The following is a 24167-nucleotide window of genomic DNA, read 5'->3' as shown; positions in this document are numbered from 1 at the left end:
TTGGGCCTCTACTTCTAGCACATGGAAGACCACCTGATTCTTCATTGCCACACTCAAGTTTTACACATGCTCCCTCCATCCAAGCACCATTTGATTTCTTTGAACATGTGGAGATGGTGATAAATGAATATCCAAACTCCGATAAGGCGATTCTTCTAACCTTGCTTGGTGGATTTAAGAAGCGAAGGAGACAATGGAAGAAGAGAAAGAAAAAGAAGAGCATCCAATCATATATTTCCATTGCTCCTAAGGTACCCAAGTTGCTGTCAAGAGACCATGAAACTTCACTTAAGAGGGTCAAGCATTTGGTGGAACCAAGACCTAAACCTCCTGATTACTCTTGATGAAGAGTTGCTCTGTCAGGCTGAAGACATTAAATCAAGCGCTTCTTGGGAGGCAACCCAATTAATAGAGGAAGAAGATTGCAACATTTAAAGCTTCTACTTATAAGGGACGCTCTCTTTATTCCTTTTCTTCTCAATCTTTGCTTCATATCTGTTCGCTTTTATGTTTTTGGTTTGTGTGCAGGTCATATAGTTGAGGAAAGTTCGAGGAAAATCACTTTTGAGCAAAACAGTTTTTCTGCCTCGCGGATCAGTTTACTTTGAATGGCTGCCGTTCACAGCTCACTGGGAACTAGAAGACGTAGCTTATATGGATATAACGCCCCAGGAGTCTCTTTTTTAATGGAGTTGGCAGATCCAAATTCCGGGTTCTAATGAGTCTGCAGTCTCCAGTTGAGTACAGAAAGGTTGGGGCAGAAAACCAGAAAACTGGGCAGCTGAGACACATAAAGTGCAAAACAGGGGATACTTCCTGGCGTCCAAATAAGACAAGCCTTATATGGATTTGAAGCCTCAGATTTCTACTTCATTCCTACTAAAGGGTTTCTAAATGTGACCTCTGTAGCTTCCGATATTCAGGTTTGAATGGACAAAGGTCATTCTGTCAGCATTCTGCCAGTTTTCTGTAATTTTTGGCTAACTTTGCAGGTCTCTAGTTTTCACATCCCTTGGACTTAGAATTCGTGCCACATATGTACAGAAAGCCCTGAATATGAAATTTTATCTCCAAGTAGGACATTTGGATTCTGGTTCTGAATAGAAGAGCTATAAGCCTCGGAAGTAGGGTTGCTGCAAGGTTTTAGCTGAAATCAGTTTGTGAAAAGTGATGTTTCCTATTGTTTTGAGCATTGTTGGAGTATCTTTGGAGTGATTTCGGCATGGAGCTTATGTTAGGAAGTCAAGGCTTAATAGCCTTGAGGTTGGTGTCTTTGTCTCCAAAGATCATGTGCTTTGAGAAGTCTACGAGAGGGAGCATTCTCTACTTTTCTTAACTATATTTGTTTTTGTTGTTTCCTTTTCTTTCTCTTTCTATACTTAATTCTATTCATTACTTGTTATCATTGGTCAAACATTGAGGGCAATGTTTGTTTTAAGTGTGGGGGGAAGGAAATTGAAATCTTTTTGTTATTTCTTTTAGGTTGTTAGTTTTTTTTTTATGTCTTATTATAAAATAAAAAAAGAGTCTAATTTAGTATTTATTTTTGTTGAGTCTTTAGGAGTCTTTCAATGCTATGATGAGCATGAACTGTTGATATGAGTTCTATTATGGTTACAAGATGATTGCAAGCATGATTTTGGATTCATAATCTTAAGTAATTGCTAATAGATTTTTATGATTATTATGCTTGATCTATGGTGCAATAGACAGTTAGAGCTTATGTGATGACTGAAAATTTGGCTGAAGAATGCTAGAATGAGTTAAACTTGATTTTACCCTTGTGAGTTATTGAGCCAGTATTTGTGCTATTCTTTTCTGAGTGATTTTAATTTAGATCATCCTATTTTCTTGACGAGGGTTTGTTGATTTCACATGTCGTTTCATCTTGACTATGCATATTGACCGCAGCTTTTAATGTGACTAGAGAATGCTAGAACTTGTCTTTCATGCCTGTCGAAACTTTTTGCCAATCTAATGCTTGAACCTCTGAAGGGATAAAGGCACTAGGATTACCACCATTGCCAAATTAACCTGTTTCCCTTTATGCACACAAGATGTGCAACCCCCTAGTTAACTCCCTTGAGCCTACTTCTTTCATCATCCGCAAATTCCTACCCTTAAAACTTAGTATAGATATATCCTTACCCTGTCCTAAGGAAATAGTGGAGCAAATATTTTTAGAGAGACTTACTTATGTTCAAGGTACTTTTGTAAGCAAGTGTGGGGGTAACACTTGTCCATAAAAAAAATATATATGTATGCTGAAAAGAAAAAGAAAAAGAGAAAAAAAAATTAAAAAAAAATAAGTATATGGCAAAAGAAAAAAAAAAAAAAAAAGCGTGCATGGATTTTAGTCCCCCCCCCCCCCCTTGTGAATAAGGAGATTGTTTTGAATTGAAGGCCTGTTCAAGAAAATTTGGCCTTTGTCCTATTTCACAAGTGTTAAAAAGAAGGTTTAGAATGAACAACGGCCCAAGAAGATGACATATGGCCTTAAAAAAAATACTTGCTTCATGTGTTCGAAGATTGAGTACCTTGAGGAGTTTCAAGATTTTGTTATTCTTTCTATTAACCTTAACACTTGGCCCCATTACAACCCTAAATAAAAGACCTATTTGATCATTGGGGACGGCAGTTGGTCTGTGGAGATTTGTGCACGGAGATGAGCCTATGGCTTGGGTTCATTTGGTCTTATGCTAGTATCGTTCGTGAAATCTTTATAAAAAAAAAATGTATTATCAAAAAGAGCTTTCCTTGTCATGCTATCTACGTGAGCTTTTTGTTGCCTTATATATATCATCTCTCTCACGTAGCAATATTTAGGATTGTGTGCATTAAAGTCAGAAAATCATGAGTGAAAAGAAATTGAGCGCATCTTGGTGAGAAATTAAGCTGAAGCTTGTTTGAAACATGAAGATGTTGAGTTTTCTCTTGTTGCATCGGTTTTGATTATCTTTGCATTATATTTTGAGCATGATGCTTATCAAAGTAAATTAGCTCTTAAGTCTGATTATGAGTTTGATTTCATGACTGCTTGAATCTTGTTGACCATACATGTGGGATTATAAATTCTCTGAGATGTTTGGAAGACGCTAGGTCCGTGTCTTTTGTTCTAGTTAGTTCTCTGTTTGCTAGGGACTAGCAAAGCTTAAGTGTGGGTTATTTGATAGGAGCATAATTATACAATATTAATAACGTTAATCTCTATACTTTCTTTGTTAGTTTAGTATATTTTCTAGTTATTTACGTTGTTTATTTGTTTTATAGGTATCTTGGAGCAAAGAAGGAGAAAAGAAGTAAAAGAGGGATGGAAAGGCGAAATCAGCAAATCTGCCTGTGCAGATCAGTCAACTTCGACAGATCACTGAGATCAGCTCACAATGAACCAGATGTTGATCTTTATATTTATGGAAATCTCCAGATGTCTAGTTTCCAGATCTTTTTACGGCTCGTCAATATCATTTTTCTAAAGAAAGTTATGGCCGATTTAGTACAAGAAGGTCAGGCTGCGTGTGAATCTGAGGTTGGACGGGAATTTATGTTTCGAGACCCAAATCACACCGAGAAGCCCGAGGACGAGTTTTGTATCATATTCCAACTTAATATGGAAAAACGGCACAATGGGAATGGTTGGAATGAGTCATCAAGTTCAAGAGCCAATAGGAAAACTCCACCTAAGCACGTGAACCCTAATTCTTTTAGGTTTTGGATTTCCTAGCTATACAACAAGAAAGATGAAGGCAACCTCTAAGCATATAAAAGGATATCAATCTGCAGCAGCTCTCTCTCTCTCTCTCTCCCTCTCCCCTTCTTTAGTTAATTTTGTTTATTCTATGTTTTGCTAGTTTTTATTCGTTAGGGGGCTGCTTGAAGCCCCTAGACATGAACTACAAGATGATTTGACTTTTGAAGTTATTTTCTTTTAATCCAAGATGAAACTTTAGTTGACTACTTTTCCATTGATGAATGCTTGTTTGTATGCTTTGAGTGCACGCTTAGTATGCATGTTAGTGTTCTAACACTTTGATTGTTTGATGCCTGTGTCAATAGTTGGACTCCTTAAACCTTCTAGAGAAGCAATTGTTAGTTTTCACTATCAAGTAAACTAAGTCCTAGGTTTAGCAAGGCGCTAAGTTTATTGCGATGCCTAGTGATGTCTCAAACTCTTTTAGACCTTAATGATCTCTGCATGTTTAATCTAATAAGCGTACCTTTAGGTTGCATTGCTTGGGAATAGTCTAGGTGTAGAGCACTTCCTGCCTAGCGTACGAAGTAAGAAAGGGTAATAGGTTGTGTTCAAGCGTACCGAGCCAACCTGAGCATCTTCATCTAGATTAATTGAATTATGATTGAACAAATTATCTTGTGTGTGATTGTCCGGGGTGGATGCATCTTCCCTAGCTATCTTTATCATATTGTTTTCAAACCATCTTAAAATCTGTTTTCGTTACTTTCTGTCCTCTATCTTTTAGTATTTTTTTAATATAGTAAATCAGTTCCAAAAATCACCAAATTTTGTATGCTGGACGCTCTGTATGTCTAGTACGTTAGTGTAAATTTTCGTAATTTTCTGATTAGTTTAGATTAGGTTTTTAATTAGGTTTTCGACTGCTGTTCGCTAGGAATAGTGGTCACTTTTGTGACATTGTTTTGAGTAGTTATAACCTTAGTCCTCTGTGGGAAAGACCCTTGTTTACCCTTGCTACAATTGACAATCTTAAGTGTGAATAAGGAAAATCAATAGCTTATAAATTTAGCTATCAGCAGGACCTGGACACCCTTATGGCGTCGTCGCCGAGCGTGGGCCAAAAGTATCCCTGTCGCATTGTGCGATTGGCCAGAGACTTGGCGCCCGAGTGGTTTCCATACTCCCCGGCGTGTATCATTGTAAGCACGTCTTTTCCCTCTTCTGGGGTCAGACACCGGAGGTTGGGATAAGTAAACCCTTTGCGGTAAAGTTTGCCATTCTGTACGTTGTAGCCGGTTGTTCTTCTCTTGAGCTGTCGTGCTTCGACCTTATCCGCTGGTAATGTTCCATTGCGCTTGTATTCGATGATTTCATCCATCCAACTGGGCCTAGTCTCAATGTTGAAAATCTCCGCCAGGGTTTTTGTGATGCTTGGCTTGTCAAGGCGTTCTACCCTTGTGTCCATTGGACATTGGTGTAGTTGAGCGGTTGCTAGCCGCGCTAGTGAATCAGCCTTGGTGTTCTTTTCCCTGGAGATCTGTGTGATGGTGTGAAATTTGAATTTTTTGAGGAGTGTCTTGACGTACCCCAAGTATGCCGCTAACTGTTGGTCCTTGGCATGAAAATTGTCATTGACCTGGTTAACGACTAACTGGGAATCGCTGAATATGTTGACACTGTCAGTGCTCGAGTCGATGGCGAGGAGTAAGCCGACAATGAGTGCTTCATATTCTGCCATGTTGTTTGAGGCTTTGAAATTGAACTTCAACGCGTATTCTAGGTTTAGTCAACCCGGTCCTATGAGAATGACTCAGGCGCCGCAGGCCTTGGCGCAAGCGGAGCCATCAACGTGGAGGTTCCAGTCTGACTGTTGCTGGGGGACTGGTTCCTCAACAGTTATCATTTTCGTGTTGGCCTCTTGTGTGCCCTAGCTGGGTTCATCTTGACACTCGATGAGCTCAGCAATGAAGTCTGCCACCGCCTGACCTTTCATGGCGGCTCTTGGTTTGTAGTCGATGTCGAACTCGCTGAGCTCGATGGCCCATTTGCTGAGGCGCCCAGAGTGCTCAGGGTTTTGCATTACCTACCTCAGCGGTTGGTTTGTTAAGACATGAATGGTGTGGGCTTGAAAATATTGGCGGAGACGTCTAGCGGCAACAATAAGTGCGAGAGCAAGTCGTTCCAGGGGGCATGTCTTGTTTCTACCCCGTTCATGCCTCTGCCGGCGTAGAATAAGGGGAGCTCCTCCTGGCCCTCTTGTCGGACAATGGCGCAGCTTACGACTGATTGTGATACCACTAGGTATATGTATAGTGTCTCTCCTTGCACAGGAATGGAGAGAAGTGGGACTGCTGCCAAGTACTATTTTAAGCCCTGGAATGCCGCCTCACAGTTTGGGTTCCAGTTGATTACCTTCTTGTGTGTCGTCTTTAGGAATTTGAAGAATGGGAGGAATCTATCAGTGAGTCTGGAAATGAACCGAGAGAGAGCAGTTAGCTTGCCCTGGAGGCTCTGCACGTGTTTTTTCCATTCTGGAGCCTTCATGTTGAGGATGGCCTACACCTTGTCAAGATTGGCCTCTATGCCCCGTTCACTGACTATGTAACCTAGGAATTTGCTGGCAGTGACGCCAAAGAAACATTTTTCCGGGTTAAGGCGCATGCCATAAGCCAATAGAATGGTGAATATCATGCGGAGGTTGGCCACGTGTCCGCTAGCTTTAATGCTTTTGACCAGCATGTCATCCACGTATACCTCTATGATTTTGCCCAGATGCTCAACGAACATGGAATTCATCAACCGCTGGTAAGTTGTGCCGGCGTTCTTCAAACTGAAGGGCATGACATTGTAACAGTATAGGCCCTTGTCGGTGGTGAAGGCGGTGCACTCCTGGTCACCAAGGTGCATCTTGATCTGATTGTAACCGGAGAAGGCGTCCATCATGCTTAGTAGCTCGTGTCCAGTGGTGGCATCGACCAGTTGGTCTATGCGGGGTAGCAGGAAACTGTCCTTGGGGCATGCCTTGTTGAGGCCCTTGAAGTTGACACACATCTGCCATTTCCCGCTAGGTTTCTTGACCATGATCAGGCTGGAAATCCACTGAGGGTAATTGACTTGGCGGATGAACCTGATGTTCTGTAGTTTTGCGACTTCCTCCCCAATTGCATGATATCTTTCCTCATCGAAGGCCCTCCGCCACTACTTGACAGGGTAGGAGGATGGTTTGATGCTCAGTTTGTGTGTGATGATCTTAGGGGAGATGCCTGGCATGTCAGCGTAGGACCATGCAAAGACAGCGGCGTTGTCGCGTAGAAACTGGGTGAGTTCCGCTACCTCTGTGTCTAGCTGAGGGCCGATGCGGACTGTCCACTCAGGGTGCTCGTCGGAGATGATGATAACCCTCAAAGATGTTTCTGGGTTGACAGGCTCCTTTTTGACATATTTCTTCTCGTCATCTCTGGGGTCCTCAAAGATGTCTGGCGGTGGCGCATGGTTTCTTACTGTAAGTATCTCATGGCAACGCGTCAACCATGCTACAGTTGTGGAGTAGCATTCTCGTGCCAATTGTTGACTTCCTTTGACACAGCCTGTCCCGTTGGGCACAGGGAACTTCATGATAAGCATGTATTCGGCTATGATGCACTTGAGCTTGTTGAGTGTCGATCGACCGATGATGGCATTGTATGAACTGAAGCAGTCGACAATGTTGAACTCCATATGGATTTCCGCCATACATGGGATGATGCCAATAACTAGTCGCATGTAGTCGGAACCCAATGGTTGCGTGATATCTCAAGAGAAGCTGAGCAATGGCTCATGATCCTGGAGTAATTTTCTATTCCGCTGGAGTTTGCTGTAACAACCATTAAAGATGACATTGACAGCGGATCCGCTGTCCACAAGGACCCTCCCCACTGACCATTTATCTAGTATGGCGTCGATTAAGAATGGATCGTCGTAGGGTAGATGCACTCCGTGCTCCTCCTCCTCTGAGAAGGTAATGGGTCCCCAACCAGATCTTGGGAGTTTGGCGGACCTTTCGTAGTGGATATTGCAAACTTCGTTGGGGTGGTTAGCGCGCGCATAACGCTTTTTTGCCCTGTGGGACATGTTGGTAATTGGAGCACCACCGTCAATGGTATTGATGCGGTCCATTTGTTTGATGTTGATGACCACGGGTGGCGGTTGGCGGATCTTGAATTGCTCCATCTTACCATTGCGGTACAAAGTCTTGATAGCTATCTTGAGAGCGTTGCAATTGTTGGTGTTGTGGCCGCTGTTCTCATGGTATTTGCACCATTTACCGGTGTTCCTGGGCTTTCCCACCCTTGGGTATTTTCTTGGGGGTTGTTAACGTTAGAGTCGGCGAGGTCTCTAGTTAGCTTTAGAGAAAGAGAGAGAGTAAGAGAGAGAGAGAGACACACAAGAAGTATAGTGGTTCGTCTCCCGCCTTAGCGGGAAACTACGTCCACTTGAAAGCTTAACTAGTGTGTTGGGCCTTACAGCCCAAGGGGATTACATAAGATGTAATGGGATGGTGATCTAAGTGGGTGGAGGTCCCTTTTATAGGTAACAGAACCCCTCTACATTACATTTTCTTCCATGTGGGATGCTAAACCCACTATTCTAGTCTAGAAAGCCATATTGTGGAGGCATGTTGGCAAGGCTTCCCGGCGAGGTATTGGCCTTTTCCGACTACCGTGGTGTAGCTTGGACATCGAGCTACGGGATGCATGTCTCGGTTGGGCCCCCACCATGGCTTGTGGGCCCCCCAAAGAGGGTGTTACTTATGCTTGGTGATGTAACAAAGTAGCTTGCTAGTAGAGGTATCTACAAGTCCCCGAAGTCCCCAAGTAAGAGGAGCTTCTTGGTTGGGGAGTTATAAACATGATGTCATCAAGCATAAGTAACCGGGAGGCACTGAGCCTCTACAAGTTTCCGAACTCCGTAAGTAAGAAGGGACTCGTTAACCTGCATTTTAAAGACAAAAGCACGCATATAGAGAATGCTTGTTGTATTGAGCAACGTATGTGAGTTGCATTGATATGCGTTGGCATATACGAATGTACGAGGTGCATGATACAAGTTGATGTATATATGAGAATGTCGTCGAGTATGATTGTTTATGACGTATAGGCTCGAGAACGCATATGGTTGTTTGAGCATACTAAGACTAAATATACAGATTGCATATGATAAATGCGTGATGCGCACGAGAAAACGAATGGGGTCTAGCTTGACGAGGTTATGCTCCTGAGGTGTAAGTTGCATGAGTGCCGTGAAGGCAAGCGTTTGTAATTCATGAACGATGAATACGCGAACGCTTTAGTTTGTTTAGTTTTCGCTCGTATTAGTGGAACGCGAAAAGAATTCAATTTGTTGCAAATGACAAATGGTAGAAGAATTCAATGTTCCATTAATGTGCATTATGTCAAGGGGATGTGAGTGTAAAACTTGGGAATGCCGGAAGGCAAGACCGTGAAAGCTCGGGGGTTGCCGGGAAGGCATGAACGGGAAGCTCGGGGGTTGCCGGGAAGGCATGAGCGGGAAGCTCGGGGGTTGCCAGGAAGGCATGAGGAGGAAGCTCGGGGGTTGCCGGGAAGGCATGAGCAGGAAGCTCGAGGGTTGTCGGGAAGGCTTGAGTTGGAAGCTCATGGGTACCGCGAAGGAGTGAGCGGAAAGATCGGGGGTGCCGCGAAGGCGTGAGCGGGAAGCTCGGAGGTGTGGCAAAGGCATGAGAGTTAGAACTCCGGGGTGCTGTGAAGGCATGAGCGGAATCTCATGAGTGGGAAGCTCGGGGGTGCAATGAAGGCGTGAGCCTTAGAGCTCATGAGCGCGGAGCTCAGGGGTGCCTCGAAGGCGTGAGCGTTAGAGCGCTTGAGCGCGGAGCTCGTGGGCTCAGAGCTAGGGGCTCGGAGCTCGGGGGTGCGGAGCTCGGGGATGCGGCGGAGGCAGTGGGCATTAGGTAGCGAACCTAATCTTTGATACCCAAGCGTCGGGGTTAACTGCCGGATCAATGGCTGCCGTGGGCTGTGTTAACCAGTCCCTTTACTCTTTTCCGGAGGAGAAAAGCTTGACTATAATGCCGCGCAGCAGTCATCGTCATTATGAGGCGTTGCCTTACCGCTTGGTGGTTGGTCGTAGACCATAGACTCGTGAAGTCTAGACCCGTTTAGGTCTATTTCCCTCGGGGAAAGTTTGACAAGATATGGTGGCCAAGAGGCTTAGACAAAATATTTACATAGTGTACATATAAATCTTGCTAATCAACAAATAAGCGTGGCATAGTTTGTTTAACTAAGCGCTACATGTTTATTTAATTGAGTTGCAATTAAATAGAAGCATGACATGTGTATAGCATATACTTGTAGTAAAGTTGCTAATAACATCTTGTATTTGTTGTAAGCATGCTTAAGGATCATGAAGACATGTAAATGCATATCAAGTGTGATATATTGTAGGCATGCTTAGAAGTAGTAAAAGCATGGCATTGGCATAGCAATAGCTGTAATTGCAAGAGAGTAAAAGATAAGATATAGTTCCTTATCGTATGCCGATTTGGAGTGAGTTGGGGTTGGAATTGATATAAGTACCCAAATCATGTTGGAGTTGTCCAAGCATGACACTCCATTGCTCTGGCAAAGTTCCTTAGTAGAGGGCTAATGATCTCGTTGATTGAAACGGTGCTTGTGCCTCGTCAACATAAGATAAGGTAAATGATTAGCACTTTTGCTCATATGATTAAATTGATTAAATATGTGCAATGAAGTGAAGGTCTGCTGGGATTGAAGTCTCCGCTGGGATTTGCTGCGGGGCTACTAGCGGGTATGCCACTGAAGGTTGCCGCTGAAATTTGCCGCTGGGTAACTAGAGGGTTTGCCGCTGAAGAGCAAGGATTGCTGTGACTGGAGCTGCTAAGTGGCTCGAAGGGGATGGCAGTTTGGCTGTTGCTCGCTAACATAGGCTAGCGGTGCCGCTGGAGCTGCCGTGACTGGCTCGAAGATGGCGTTTGTCCGCTGAAAAAGTCTAGCGGTGCTGCTGGAGCTGCTGTGACAAGCTTCCATGACTGGCTCAAAGACTGCTGAAAAAGGCTAGCCGTGCCGCTGGAGCTGTTGTGACAAGCTTCCGTGACTAGCTTGAAGATGGCGTTTGTCCGCTGAAAAAGTCTAGCGGTGCCGCTAGAGCTGCTGTGGCGAGCTGCCATGATTGGCTCAAAGATGGCGTTTGTCCGCTGAAAAAGGCTAGCGGTGCCGCTGGAGTTGTTATGACGAGCTGCCGTGACTAGCTCGAAGATGGCATTTTTCCGCTGAAAAAAGGCTAGTGGTGCCGCTGGAGCTGCTGTGGCGAGCTGCCGTGACTGGCTCGAAGATGGCGTTTGTCCGCTGAAAAAGGCTAGCGGTGCCGCTGGAGCTGCTGGCGGTAGATTTTTTTTGTTTTGTTTTACCGCTGGGTTGATGTTGTCGAAAAAGGCCAATGTGCCGCTAAGAATATCAATTATATAATTCAGAGAAAAATTATTTTGAGCTCTGTTAAGATGACTTAACTCAATGATAAGTGACGAAGCCCTTGTGTTGGCTTCCCACAGACGGCGCCAATGTTAACGTTAGAGTCCGCGGGGGTCTCTAGTTAGCTTTAGAGAAAGAGAGAGAGAGAGAGAGAGAGAGAGAGAGAGAGAGAGAGAGAGAGACAAGAAGTATAGTGGTTCGTCTCCCGCCTTAGCGGGAAACTACGTCCACTTCAAAGCTTAACTGGTGTGTTGGGCCTTGCGGCCCAAGAGGATTACATAAGATGTAATGGGATGGTGATCTAAGTGGGTAGGTCTTTTTTATAGGTAAGGGAACCCCTCCACATTACATTTTCTTCCATATGGGATACTAAACCCACTATTCTAGCCTAGAAAGCCATATTGTGGAGGCATGTTGGCAAGGCCGGGAAGGTGGCTTCCCAGCGAGGTATTGGCCGCTTCCGACTACCGTGATGTTGCTTGGACATCGGGCTACGAGATGCATGTCTCGGTTGGGCCCCACCATGGCTTGTGGGCCCCCAAAAGAGGGTGTTACTTGTGCTTGGTGATGTAACAAAGTAGCTTGCTAGTAGAGGTATCTACAGGGGTGGTGGTGGAATCTGATCCTTGCACTGGTCGTATATTTCTTCATACGAGGCCGTGAGGACCGTGAACACTACATACCGCTGAGAGGACTCTGTCTGTTTATTACGGTTATCCCCCTGGGATGAGTGGTTGCCCTTGTTGTAATGCTGGTCCTTCTGCCGCTTGTTCTGGTAAGTGCTTTGTTGCCACTCTCTCTTCTTATCCGTTGGAGGCGTAGCAAAGGTTTTGCTAGCGGTCTCCTGATTGCTGGGGAAGGTTGGGTGGACTTTGTAGGCGTTGGTGGCGGTGGGGGGGGGGGGGTTTCTCCATACGTGATGAATTCTGCCTGTGCATGGATCACCGCCTCACTCATGACATGGTCATATGCGGCATTTGGATGATTGTAATTGAGATGATAGAGAAATGGTCCCTTGAAGAGTCCTTGCTTGAAGGCTGCCAACGCCATTGTCTTGTCGAGATCGCGGCACTGAGATGCCGCCGCTCGCTACCTGGTGACGAAGCCCTTTAATGTTTCCGCTATCCCCTGCTTGAGGTTGAACAGTTGAGTTATGTTGTGATGTCCAGCAGTCAATAGGATGAACTGAGATAGGAAAGCGTTTGACAGTGCGTGGAATGAGCCGATGGAGCCTGGCGGACATTCGAAGAACCAGCTCATTGCCTCGCTGTCCAACGTTTCGCTAAACAAGTGGCAGAGGGTGGCGTCATCAAATCCCTTATTGTTAGTAATCTTCTTGAAGTTGTCCATGTGGACGAAGGGGTCGGACATGCGGTTGTAGTGTGACATCTTTGGTGTCTTTGCGTGTGCTGGTCTGACGGCCTGTAGGATCCTGGCAGTGAATGATCCTGGTCTGGATGTAAAGGTCGGATTTGGTGTTTGCACTGGGGCGCCTGCCTCCGCCCGGATTAGCCTTTGCTCTAAGTGTTGCATCCTTTTCAGGATTAGGGCGGTTGCGTCTCCAGCGGATCTCGCCTGGAGGTTCCGCTAAATCATCTCCCGCCTGGGGGTAGGTGGATTACCTTCTGTTCTGGCCCTGGCTATTGGGCGGCTGGCGTTTGGCTGTGACTCCGCCTCCTGCTCCATCATTAGGCGGGGCAGAGGAGGTGGGCCCATCACCTCTGGTGGGTTCAGCGGTACCTGCATCTGTATGACTGGTACGGGTACTATCCCGCCTGTATTGGGTCGACTGTGTTTGGTGCTCCGCGATTGCTCCCTCTGTGCTGTGTTAGCTTTTGCTTCCAGCGCCTTTTTTAATTCGTCGAATTTTGACATCAGCGTGGCCACCTGCTTTTGGGCCTCAGCCTTCTCTATGAGCTCCTGCTCGCGCTCCTTGTTTGCCTTGTGGAGGTCCACCAATGCCAGCTCATACATAGCGGCGAGGTCCCCGACCAGTGGGCGACTGCTACCCGGCTGGGTCTCCGTCGCAAGGTTTGATGGGGTATTGAATAATGCACAATTAACGTTTACCACTGGGTCAACGTTAGCTGCTAGGTTTGTGGGGTGGGGGTCCCGCGGACTGGTCCGCTTGCTGCTGAGCGTTTTCCCCGCTACCGCTAGTCATGGTAGTGGTGGATCACCTTTTGTTCAAGGATTCCCACAGACGGTGCCAATGTTAATGTCTAAAAGTTTAGTGGTAGCTGGACTTCGGTTAACACTGATCCGATGGATGGACCGCTACTTGTGATATTCAGAACTTCCGTTTACCAGTCAAGTAAAATACAGAGGGTGTCAGAGGGAGACCGCGTTGGGCGGTCTTCTCTACTCCGATGCCTAAGTTAGTCAATGTATTTATGTTGACAAAGTAACCGTAGGTAAGTAGTACATGCGTAATTAATGAGGGAGAGAGGAGAGAACCTTTTACAGGTGAGGAGGGAGCTGATCTTCTCCATTTTTTCGATGTGGGACTGATGTGCTTTAGTCCCCAGCTTTTGGAGCTTCTGATGCTGTCTTGGGGCCCAGCGCATGGCGGCGCATCGGCAATGATCTGGGGGTAAGCCGGGGCTCAGGCGGTAGCCTGCTTGGCTGTGTTTCCGTAGGTCACTCCTTTGGCAGGAGTTGGTACCGCTGACGGTAGTATGAGCGTGGCTCATTGTAGCTAATTATGCTTGCAAATGCCTATGTAAGTACAGCTAATGTTAGTGGTTGATAGCTGACTGTTGTGAAATTTTAATTAAAACTCGCAAGCGCACGAATCATCATTAGTATAGTGTGCAAGTACGAGATCGTTCTAACTGAGGATTGATAATCAATTCAAATCCTAACTCAATTAATCCAAACACAAAATCCTAACAACACAATGAACAATCGAGAAATAAGATATTATTTTTAGATTTTCAAATAGAGAAATACTGTGAAACAAACAAACAAACAAAATAAAGTTTATAAGTTGAAAAGCAAAGATGATAAAACCTAGGGTATCAGAATCAACCACTAATAATCCTATTTATGTTTCGATGCAATTAACAGATTCTTTTGTTTCTCTATATGATAATTCCCGTATCTAAGTACTTCTCAGGTACCCTAGACCAAAGTTTTCCTTAAGTGTATGATGCTCTCCCTCTCGGGTAAAGATCTTATACCGTAGATATGTAGTCTATCCTTCTCAGGTATAAATTTAACATGCAAGGATTCATTACGTTCTAGAAAATAAGAGAATCAAGTAAACCATTAGTCTTTCTCAAGTATTAATAATGTAGTTTACCACACTTAATCACAAGAGCTAATCAAATTATATTGCATCTCTGCTTCAAATTTGTCTTCCAATTTCTAAATGCAAAGCCCTAAGGTGATCAATCAAAGAACTTAAACACAAAGCATCAATTCAAATAGTGATTAAGCATTCATCATAAAGAAACTATAAATCCATCAATATAACACCAAAGTACATAAATAATCATGATAGGGCATCATGTTATCCCTAGAAAAAGGTTTAGCAAAATATAACTAAATAAAACATAGAAAAAAACATAAAAAGAATGGAAAGGCAAAATAAGGGTAAGATGGATGAGTCATCTATGATCCTTAGGCATCTACATTGTGCTCCCGAGACGTCCTTCTCTTATGAAATTCATACTCCCGCTTGCCAGACCTACTCACTCATAAACTCACCATATCGCCGGACGTTCCACCTATTAGACAGAAAAGAATGGCTTTCACAGAAGAAAAGTATAAAGCCATCCAGGAAGAAGTCAAGAAACTCTAAGATATCGGGTTCGTCAAGGAAGTATCCTACCCGACATGGCTATCAAATGTTGTAATGGTAAAGAAACCCAATGGAAAATGGCGAATGTGCATTGACTACACCAACCTAAACAAGGCCTGCCCAAAGGACAGTTTTCCCCTGCCAAGAATTGACCAACTTGTCGATTCCACAGCGGGCCACAAGCTTTTGAGCTTCATAGACGCATTCTTGGGGTACAACCAAATCGCCATGGAGCAACGTACCAGAGGTTAGTTAATAAGAGCACACATCCTTCACCACTGACAAGGGTCTATATTACTACAAGGTAATGTCGTTTGGCTTGAAAATTGTTGGAGCAACGTACCAAAGGTTAGTTAATACCATGTTTGCAGATCATATCGGGAAAATAATGGAAGTATACGTCGACGATATGCTATTCAAGAGTGTCACCATCGAGGATCACATCAAAAACCTGAGCATTATGAATTCCGAAACAGAAAAGACAATTGCTGAATCGTCTACCCTTCAAGAAGAGAGCTCCTAATCATTCAGTCTCTCTCTCTCCATCAGTAGTCTCCCCTGTTCAATCTTCATCTGAGGTACGTAGTAGTTTGCCTTTGTCCTATAACCCACCTTTGTCTAATAGTGTTACTCCTTTAATTGATTCTACACATGTTCAAACCCGAGTCTTACCAGAACGGTCCAATCGTGGTCAGCCTCCCAAGAAATATGAACCAAGTTTATGTGCTAAGACCAAATACCCTATAGCTAATTATGTGTCTACTCATAGGTTATCTAAACCATATGTAGCCTTTGTGAATAAATTAACTTCTGTGTCACTTCCTAGTAAAGTGCAGGATGCAATGAGGGATGAGAAGTGGGCAAAAGAAATCGTCGTGGAGATGGATGCACTTGAGAAAAATCAAACGTGGGAGTTAGTATCACCACCTCCTGGAAAGAAAACAGTTGGGTGCAGGTAGCAAAGGGTTACACCCAGAAGTATGGCGTGGACTATGATGAAACTTTTGCCCCAATAGCAAAAATCAATACAATTCAGGTACTTCTATCTCTAGCAGCTAATCTTGATTGGCCTCTTCAACAGTTTGATGTTAAGAATACTTTCTTACATGGTGATTTGAATGAAGAAGTCTACATGGGCTTGCCTCCGGGGTATGGTACTTCCACTGGGACCAGGGTGGTGTGTCGTCTAAGGAAGTCTCTATATGGCCTCAAACAGTCCCCAAGAGCTTGGTTTGGTTGATTCACAACTTTTATGAAACAGATTGGATACAGGTAGAGCAACTCGATCTGATCATACTCTAATCCTTAAGCATCAGAAAGGTAGAGTCACAGCTCTAATTATTTATGTAGATGACATGGTAGTGACAGGTAATGATATTGAGGAGATGAGGAAGTTGCAAAGAGAGTCTGCAGAGTTTGAGATGAAAGAGTTGGGGATTTTAAAATATTTCTTGGGGATTGAAGTTGCTCAAGGAAAAGATTGTATTATGTTGAGCTAGAGAAAGTATGTTCTTGATCTGTTAGCAGAAACAGGTATGCTCGATTGTACACCAGCTGATACACCTATGGAGCAGAACCATCGGTTAGGTGAGTATCCGGAGCAGGTACCCACAAACAATGGCAGATATCAAAGGTTAGTTGAGAGATTAATTTATTTGTCGCACACTAGACCAGATTTAGCTTATGCGGTTAGTGTTGTGAGTCAGTTTATGCATAATCCTAGTGAGGCTCATATGGAAGTTGTGATTAGAATTTTGAGGTATTTGAAGTCTGCCCCAGGCAAGGGGTTGGTGTTCTCTAAGCATAGGCATTTGGATGTTTTGGGGTATACAGACGCAAATTGGGAAGGTTGTATAACTGATAGGAGATCTACCTCTGGTTACTTTACGTTTGTTGGTGGGAATTTGGTTACTTGGAAGAGTAAGAAGCAGAAAGTGGTGGCCCGCTCTAGTGCTGAAGCAGAATATAGAGGAATGGCCAGTGGAGTTTGTGAGATGTTATAGTTGAGGCATTTGTTGAAGGATTTGGGATTCAAACAAAAAAAGGCCATGCCCTTGTTTTGTGATAACAAAGCTGTGGTTGAAATTGCTCATAATCTTGTCCAGCATGATAGAACCAAACATGTGGAAGTTGATAGACATTTCATTAAAGAGAAGTTGGATCAGCATATTATTTATTTTCCCTTTGTACCTTCTGAGGAGAAGTTGGCAGACATTCTCACAAAGGCAATTTCTAGTAGGGCATTTTATGACTCACTTGATAAGTTGGGCATACGTGATCTGTATGCTTCAACCTGAGGGGGAGTGTTGGAATGAGTCACTCCTTAATTGTATTCCTTGATTGTAGAAATTGTTATGTAATTAGGATTGTGTAATTATTTAGAATGTTATGTAGTTAAGGGGGAGTATATTACGATGTAATTAGGTAATCACTTTCCTATTAGGTTTCTGCATACTTTGTATATATACTCTATTTTTAGAAATCAAGATACATAAGAAATTCCCAAACTTTCTCTTTGCCTTTATTCTATTTGACTCCACTAGCGTTGGAAGTTTGGGAGCCTGTGCTGAAAACATTGGATCCAGGATCTAAGGTTACCATATTGACCAATGGACCATTGACTCTAGCAAGCATTATTTTGTCGGAAAATAACACTAGCTCTCTAATTCAGGTAAGTTGGTTTAGTTCATAATATACGAACAATGTCTATCAAGCTAACAATGACATGATACCATGATGATGATGTTCATTGGAGGATGTGTATATAGTTGGAGGACATATCAGCCGCAGTGAAAATGACAAAGGAAATGTGTTTTCGATTCCTTCCAGTGAATATGCAGAGTTCAATATGTTTCTTGACCCGTTGGCTGCAAAGTCTGTGTTTGATTCCTCACTTAACATCACACTCATTCCTCTTGGCATCCAGCAGAGAGTTAGTTATTTTCCAAAAATATTAAAAAGGCTGCGCAGCACGAAGAAGACAACACCAGAAGCACTGTTTGCCCGGCGATTGCTGTCAAGGCTATACCGTTTGCAACAATTGCACCATAGCTATCACCACATGGTAATGCTTCTTATCTAAGAAAATGCCTAAATACTTTAGCTGTATTATGACAGGTTTTTCATGCATGTAGCGATTTTAGGAATATTCTTCTGTTTGTGATATCTAGCATGCTATGCATTGAGAGAATAATCTGCACTACATATTTGATCATTGATTCAAATTGACAGTACGAAACATAACATGCAAGGAATGTTTGCCAAGAGAACATTTCCCAACCATTTTGGTCAATGTTCTGTTACTATATATTGGGCTGCTATGTTGTGAAACTGTTACCCTGACAGCATAATTGAAAACAAGAACTGACTGGGAGTTCAGAGTTTGGTTACCCCACAGTTTGTTTCCATAAAAGAAAGATTGATCGGCTGGGAATAAGATGATACGCATTTAAAGAGCTTGAGAAATTTATGACATGAGCTTTTAACTTGATCCCAAGTACATTTGGTCCCCCTCTATTGAATGATCTTTGTTCTCATATGTTATTATTGTGCAGGGAACTTTCTTGGGGAAACTTCTTGGTGCAGTTCTCTTGGACGGTGACATCTGAGCCAAAGCTTCAAACTCAAACACATCAAAGTTTTTGCTGATGATATTGAATCCAGAGATGGGGAAATTTTGATTCATCAAAACCAAGGAAAATTAGTCAAAGTATCGGACAAAGTAAATCCCCAGGGCATATTATAAACTTTTCGCAGAAACGGCTTAGCGATTCAAAGCAGTCTGCTGTATTAGCTAGTTTTGAAGAGCAAAAAAAACCTGTGGCAGAAACCGCCAAATCAAACTGAGCCTGCCGAGTAGGTATTCTAATATTAATTTTAGCACAGAGAAAAGGATACAGAACCGGCCAGGAGTATAGAAATTGTCATTGGAATTTTGGTCTTTGGCTTATAAGTTTAACAAACCAAAAGCTGTTCATTGTGCCTATAAGCAACCCATGATTATGTATATTTTTATTGCACAAGTGTCACTAATGACTTGAAGAAGATAATGTTACTCTCTTTCTGTTTGATTTTGACAAGGATGGTTTGCTTATTAAAAGAACAACTAGGAGATTAAAGAATTTAGGATCATTGCAACCAACAAAACTTAATTATCACCTTCTCTGTTATTATTGCTATTTCACCATCTCTGACCTGCCAACAGTGTATCTTATGCAGTGCTGCATCAAAATTTTGAAGCCATGTTTTTGAAGTTGATTCTATCAATAATTTTCACAATATTGAAGGCTTTTTATGTAGACCACTTTGTATCTATTGATGTATGCATCAATCATTTGACTCATTTCGTTTCTCTACACTGACTAATTTAAATAATTCGATTGGTTTCTGAACCAAATGAACTGACTCGATGGAAAATTCTATGTAGTAGTCTTCAAGTATCAACAATTGAAATGCAGCTCTTTGCTTGATGATTATGAACCCTAAGACGCAGAAGTAAAGTTGTTGTAACCACACTTGTATCAGAGCTCTAAATTTGTTTGGTTAGGCACCTAGGCTGACGATGGTGCTTCCCTTTCTCCTTTTATTCTCCGCAACCAAACAAGGATAATTTTGATTAAGGAGCAAGAACTTAATGGCCACTTTGGTGATTGACTTTATACATGGATTCTCCACGTTTTCGTGCTTTAGCAAAAGACACAGAGACAACCAAAGCAGATCAAGATTGACCACCAAGGCTTCAAAGAATCAAATCTTTCGAATGGATTCATATTTCTTTTTATATTAGATTCCTCAAAGTAGACAGGCTCTCCATTATCATTAGTTTAATCTCTGATAGCAGGATGACAACCAAGGGCTAATAATAGAATAGAGACCATCAAACAGAACAACAAAAACAAACTTGATTCACTGCAAAGGTTCCACAAAGCAAAAACTGCAAGCTGTCAGTTTTCTCATGGTGTCATATGCAAACTCAAAATCGATTTCTGCGCTTTTAACTTCAAACATAACCAATTCTTTTCTCAAGTCTAAAAACCACCCTAGATCTGAATGGACATGTAAATGAGCAGCTAGTAAATAATTTCCAATGAACAAAACTCATGTACAAAATTATAGCAAGTAAATAAAAGAAAAGCATAGGTTACAAAGGTAACAAGGTTATTTGACCCTTGAAGGTTCATTAAGAAGTTGTACCAGACAGAAAACTCCTTTCCATACAATTCATACAAGCATAATTCATTAGTGAAAGAGAACTTTCAATCAATTTAGAGAGGTGTTATACAATAATCTTGAAGAGATTTTCTACAACCTCCCAACTTTCTTGTTTTCTTTTGACAAATTGTAGGCTTAGAAACTTAATTCCAACATAGGAATTGACCCACCAGCTGCCACAATTTGTTGCTCCATCTGGCAATCAACAATATGTAATCTTAAGAAACAAAAGCATAGATAAATAAATTACGAGTTCAGCAGAATAAATCAGTGTATTCTACTCACCGCGAAAAGAGTTTCAAGCTTGTTCTTCACAAGGTAGTACTCTTGCTTTAATTGTTGAAGACATCTGATACACCTGTTAACAACAAGATCTCAGTTAACTTTTTCATTAATTTTCAAGAGCTGATAAAGAAAAAGCTTATACGAAAGCTAATCTAGGAGTGTTTATATCTGAGGAGCGTTGAGGAAACTTACCCTTCAATGTTTTGTTCCTCGCAGAAGTTGCGGAAAGGAATGCAGCCATTTTTAACTCTTTGTGCACCAACACTGTCAAACAACAAAATTCACCACAGTGAGCTTTAGACCTTTTTGATGTCCTAGATCTGAAACTAGATTAAGGTTCTTGCATAGTTTAATTTGAAGGATGCAGATAGTGGAATTAACCCATGTTTGCGAGACATTTAAAGAATGTTGCAGTAACCAACAAGCCAAGATTTGTAAGTGGATCATTTAGCTCATAACCCAATTTTGAGAGACATTAAACGATTGTTGCAGTAACCAAAAAGCCAAGATTTGTAAGTGGATCATTTAGCTCATAACCCAATTTTGAGAGACATTAAACGATTGTTGCAGTAACCAAAAAGCCAAGATTTGTAAATGGATCATTTAGCTCATGCCTCAATTTGAGACATTACTTTCTGTAATTTTCTATTTAAGAGAAAAAAAAGGGAAATTTATGTGTACCTGGAGCTGCTACCCTTGAACTGGTGAACATGGGCACCAATCTTTTTGAAGTCTACACTTGGCTGCTCTCTGTTCAATGAAAACAAAAGACGCAAAACCCCATGAAAATCGAAGTATCCAAAAGCAAAGCATGAACACAAAACCGAGCAACCCAATCCAAAAGAGAAAAAGACAGATTGAAAAGGAAAAATCTTGGGTCCTTACAGAGCTCGGGTGATATCATTGAGAAGCTTCTCAGAATCATCAAAGAATAGAGACACCACTTCCACAACAAAATCTGGGTTGCTCTCATCTTGAAGCTGTTGAAGCTGCAGAAACTGTCCATCCAAAAGCCCCTTCTCTCCCCCCAAAAACCCACCAGAAAACAAAAATGACCAAACAAAATCAAGAACACAACAAAAAGGCAAAACCAACCAAAATTCAACAAAACCAAAACAAACCCATCTGAAAATTATTCATAAATCCTCAACATTTTTCTGTTCCTTACCTCCAGAAACAAGGACTTTGTGTAGTCAACCCACTGTCTCTGCATCTGACCCACCTCCATGTTTTTGGTTTTGTTCCTCCCTACACAGACAGACCCAGCAGCAGCAAAAGCTTGTGCCTTGAAATTACAGATCTTGAGGAATTATTGCACAAACATATAAATGCTTGGAAACCCTGAAAAGGATTTGATAAGTTCAATGTGAAAGAAACAAAATCCAAGCTTTGTTTTGGGTCTGTCTATTGCCTAGTACTAGTTGTAGAGTCTGACCCTGACCCCCTTCTTCTCTCTCTCTCTCTCCGTGGATATGTGCTCTGGTTGTTTTAGTAGTTTTATTCACAGAATCATAAACCCCACAATGGGCATTGGCCATTTCTTTACTGATTTATGAGCATTTAATCTCCTCTCTCTCTCTCTCTCTCTCTCTCTCTCTATTTTTTATTTATTTTTTATTTCCATTCATTTCTAGTTTTTAGACCCTTTTTTATTTTAAAAAACTAAAAGAAAAAAACTATTGGTCCTGATTGATTTTTCTTGGCCAATAACTACTGGTCCTCATTGTAAGTTGTACATGGGTTTTGAGTGTTGAACACATAAGTGACTTCATTTTCCTTTTTTAAGATTTATTAAGAATGTGCATTTCTTCTTCATGCTTCTTTTTCCTCACTAAATTACAAAGTCATTTTCCTTTTTTTGGACAACCAAAGTCATTCTTTCATTTGCTACAAGCATTATATAAACCTAAGTTTTCAATTTTCCCCACCAATAAGTCTTTATCATCCTATCATCATAAGTAATATCAAGGCTGGAGTTAGGATTTTAGCATAGGGTGGTTAACTAAATATTTTAATATTTAATTAATAATATTTTAGCTAATTTTGGAAAATTTGGGTATGCTTCTTTTAAAATTTTAATTTTTACTTTTCTTTCATTTTTGGGTCTATGTGGGCTCTTTTGTAACCAAAAAAAATTAAATTAATTTTTAAAATTAAAATTAAGCTTTTTTTTTTTCAAATTTAGAGTTAGCTATAATCCACTGCAACCCATGTGTAGCAACCCTTGAATAGTATGATTTTCATTTTAAAAGACAAGGCTTGTATATTAAAATTTAGCTTACTTTCTAATCCTCTTTATAAAATGGAAAGAACTTCACTGACCAGGGCTAGTCAGCCCACGCTGACCACACCCAATAAAAAAAAGACAGCTGTCCATTAAAAAAAAAAAAAAATTCTGGTTGAAACCCCCGAAACATCTCTTTTCTCCTTCACTTACCGTCTCGGAACCAAATCTAACCCCCCCCCCCCCCGCACCATCCAGCTCTTCCCTACTCAACCCTCTTCCCTCCTCAACCTCAGCCCCTACAGTGTTCGACGACCGAGCAGTGGCTGATGCTCTCCTCCGGGTCAGCACCGCAGCGTTACAGTGCTCCTTCTCCTCCGCCGCTCGCGGAGCAGAGGATTGTGCCTCTCCCGGAGAAGGTCAAGAAGAGCCGCCGCGCTTTTCTTCCCCACGGCGGCAATGAGTGGCCTCACCACCACCTCCGCACCGCCGCGATTACTCGCAATCCCAGCACGACACCGTTTCACCGACAATTCATGGACTTCCATCGCCATCCCCAAACCTCATCTCAGAGCTCCACGAATCATTTGCATGGCGGTCAGTCCATTAAGCAATTTGTAACTTCCTTATTAAGTTTTTGCTTTAGTTTCCATGGAGATTGTTTGCCGAGAAACGAACTGAGGTTGCCTGAGTAATTTTCTTGTGTCAACTGTTGTTAAAATTGCAGGCGCCGTATTTGATTACGAAGCTAGAATCTGCAGAGAAGACATGGAAGGAATTATCGGTATGATTTTCAATTACTGTGATTGGAATGGTTAGGGTTTAGTAAATATTTCACTACGAGTTTTACTGCTTTGTTATTAGATTTGAGTTTTACTCATAGAGAAGGAAATTGGAAATTAAATTAGGTCAAGCTGGCTGATCCAGATGTCGAGTCGAATCCCAGAGGCTGGCACAATCGGTGGCGGAGCTCAATGAGGTACTGCAGAGTTTGTCTTAGCAGATTCTTTAATTGAGTTTATTTTGGATTTCGCTGAAGACAGTTTTCTACTGTTGTTTATGATGGGCAGGTTGTGTCAATCTGTAAGGAATATAAGGACTGTGAGAAGCATTTAGAAGAGAGTAAAGGTTTGCTGCAATTTGAAGTAAAATTTTACTTTCGAACATATTAAAGGTATTTTCTTGCTAAAGTCCTTGTTTATAACCAATGTATCAGCTTCAGCGGATGAAGATGGCAATGATGAAGAAATGGCAGCAATGATATCGTATGAAATTGAGTCTTTGTCCAATCAAATGAAAGAACTTGAGGAGAAGCTTAAGGTATGTGATGGCCTAATTTGATCTAATATTGTCGATTTGGTGAGCCTTCTATTAGGCTATAAGCATTTAAATTGGTGCTCCTCTTTTCAAGTTATACCGTTCTTTTTTCCCCCTGATATTTGGAAT

General features: G+C 42.1%; 2 protein-coding genes across 2 annotated transcripts; one reads left to right on the top strand and one right to left on the bottom strand.

The window, feature by feature from the left end:
* Window positions 1-20088: 20088 nt before the first annotated feature.
* Window positions 20089-22038, bottom strand: LOC112195830 (histidine-containing phosphotransfer protein 1). Its single transcript, XM_024336044.2, has 6 exons — window positions 21666-22038; window positions 21383-21513; window positions 21179-21247; window positions 20690-20761; window positions 20498-20570; window positions 20089-20407 (listed from the first exon to the last, which is right to left on the bottom strand). Exons 1-6 carry the CDS (start codon window positions 21723-21725, stop codon window positions 20348-20350), a joined length of 465 nt encoding a protein of 154 aa, XP_024191812.1. The 5' UTR covers window positions 21726-22038; the 3' UTR covers window positions 20089-20347.
* Window positions 22039-23032: 994 nt separating this feature from the next.
* On the top strand, window positions 23033-23668 carry LOC112199419. Its single transcript, XM_024340440.2, has 3 exons — window positions 23033-23318; window positions 23449-23505; window positions 23630-23668. The coding sequence occupies exons 1-3, from the start codon at window positions 23051-23053 to the stop codon at window positions 23641-23643; spliced, it is 339 nt and encodes a 112-aa protein (XP_024196208.2). The 5' UTR covers window positions 23033-23050; the 3' UTR covers window positions 23644-23668.
* The last annotated feature ends 499 nt before the right edge of the window (window positions 23669-24167 follow it).

The sequence above is a fragment of the Rosa chinensis genome, chromosome 4, assembly GCF_002994745.2.
Source record: "Rosa chinensis cultivar Old Blush chromosome 4, RchiOBHm-V2, whole genome shotgun sequence".
NCBI lineage: Eukaryota > Viridiplantae > Streptophyta > Magnoliopsida > Rosales > Rosaceae > Rosa > Rosa chinensis.
Note: the sequence above shows the minus strand (reverse complement) of the source record. Positions and strands in the feature narration are given on the sequence as shown.

What these genes read in the sequence shown, in the direction of transcription:
- LOC112195830 (XM_024336044.2), bottom strand. Translation starts at nt 21,725, where the DNA reads ATGGAGGTGGGTCAGATGCAGAGACAGTGGGTTGACTACACAAAGTCC. An exon ending in TTCAAGGGTAGCAGCTCCAG is followed by an intron (nt 20,762 to 21,178) that starts GTACACATAAAT and finishes GTTGTTTGACAG; the next exon opens with TGTTGGTGCACAAAGAGTTA. An exon ending in AGCTTGAAACTCTTTTCGCG is followed by an intron (nt 20,408 to 20,497) that starts GTGAGTAGAATA and finishes GTTGATTGCCAG; the next exon opens with ATGGAGCAACAAATTGTGGC.
- LOC112199419 (XM_024340440.2), top strand. Translation starts at nt 23,051, where the DNA reads ATGCTCTCCTCCGGGTCAGCACCGCAGCGTTACAGTGCTCCTTCTCCT. An exon ending in CACGAATCATTTGCATGGCG is followed by an intron (nt 23,319 to 23,448) that starts GTCAGTCCATTA and finishes TTAAAATTGCAG; the next exon opens with GCGCCGTATTTGATTACGAA.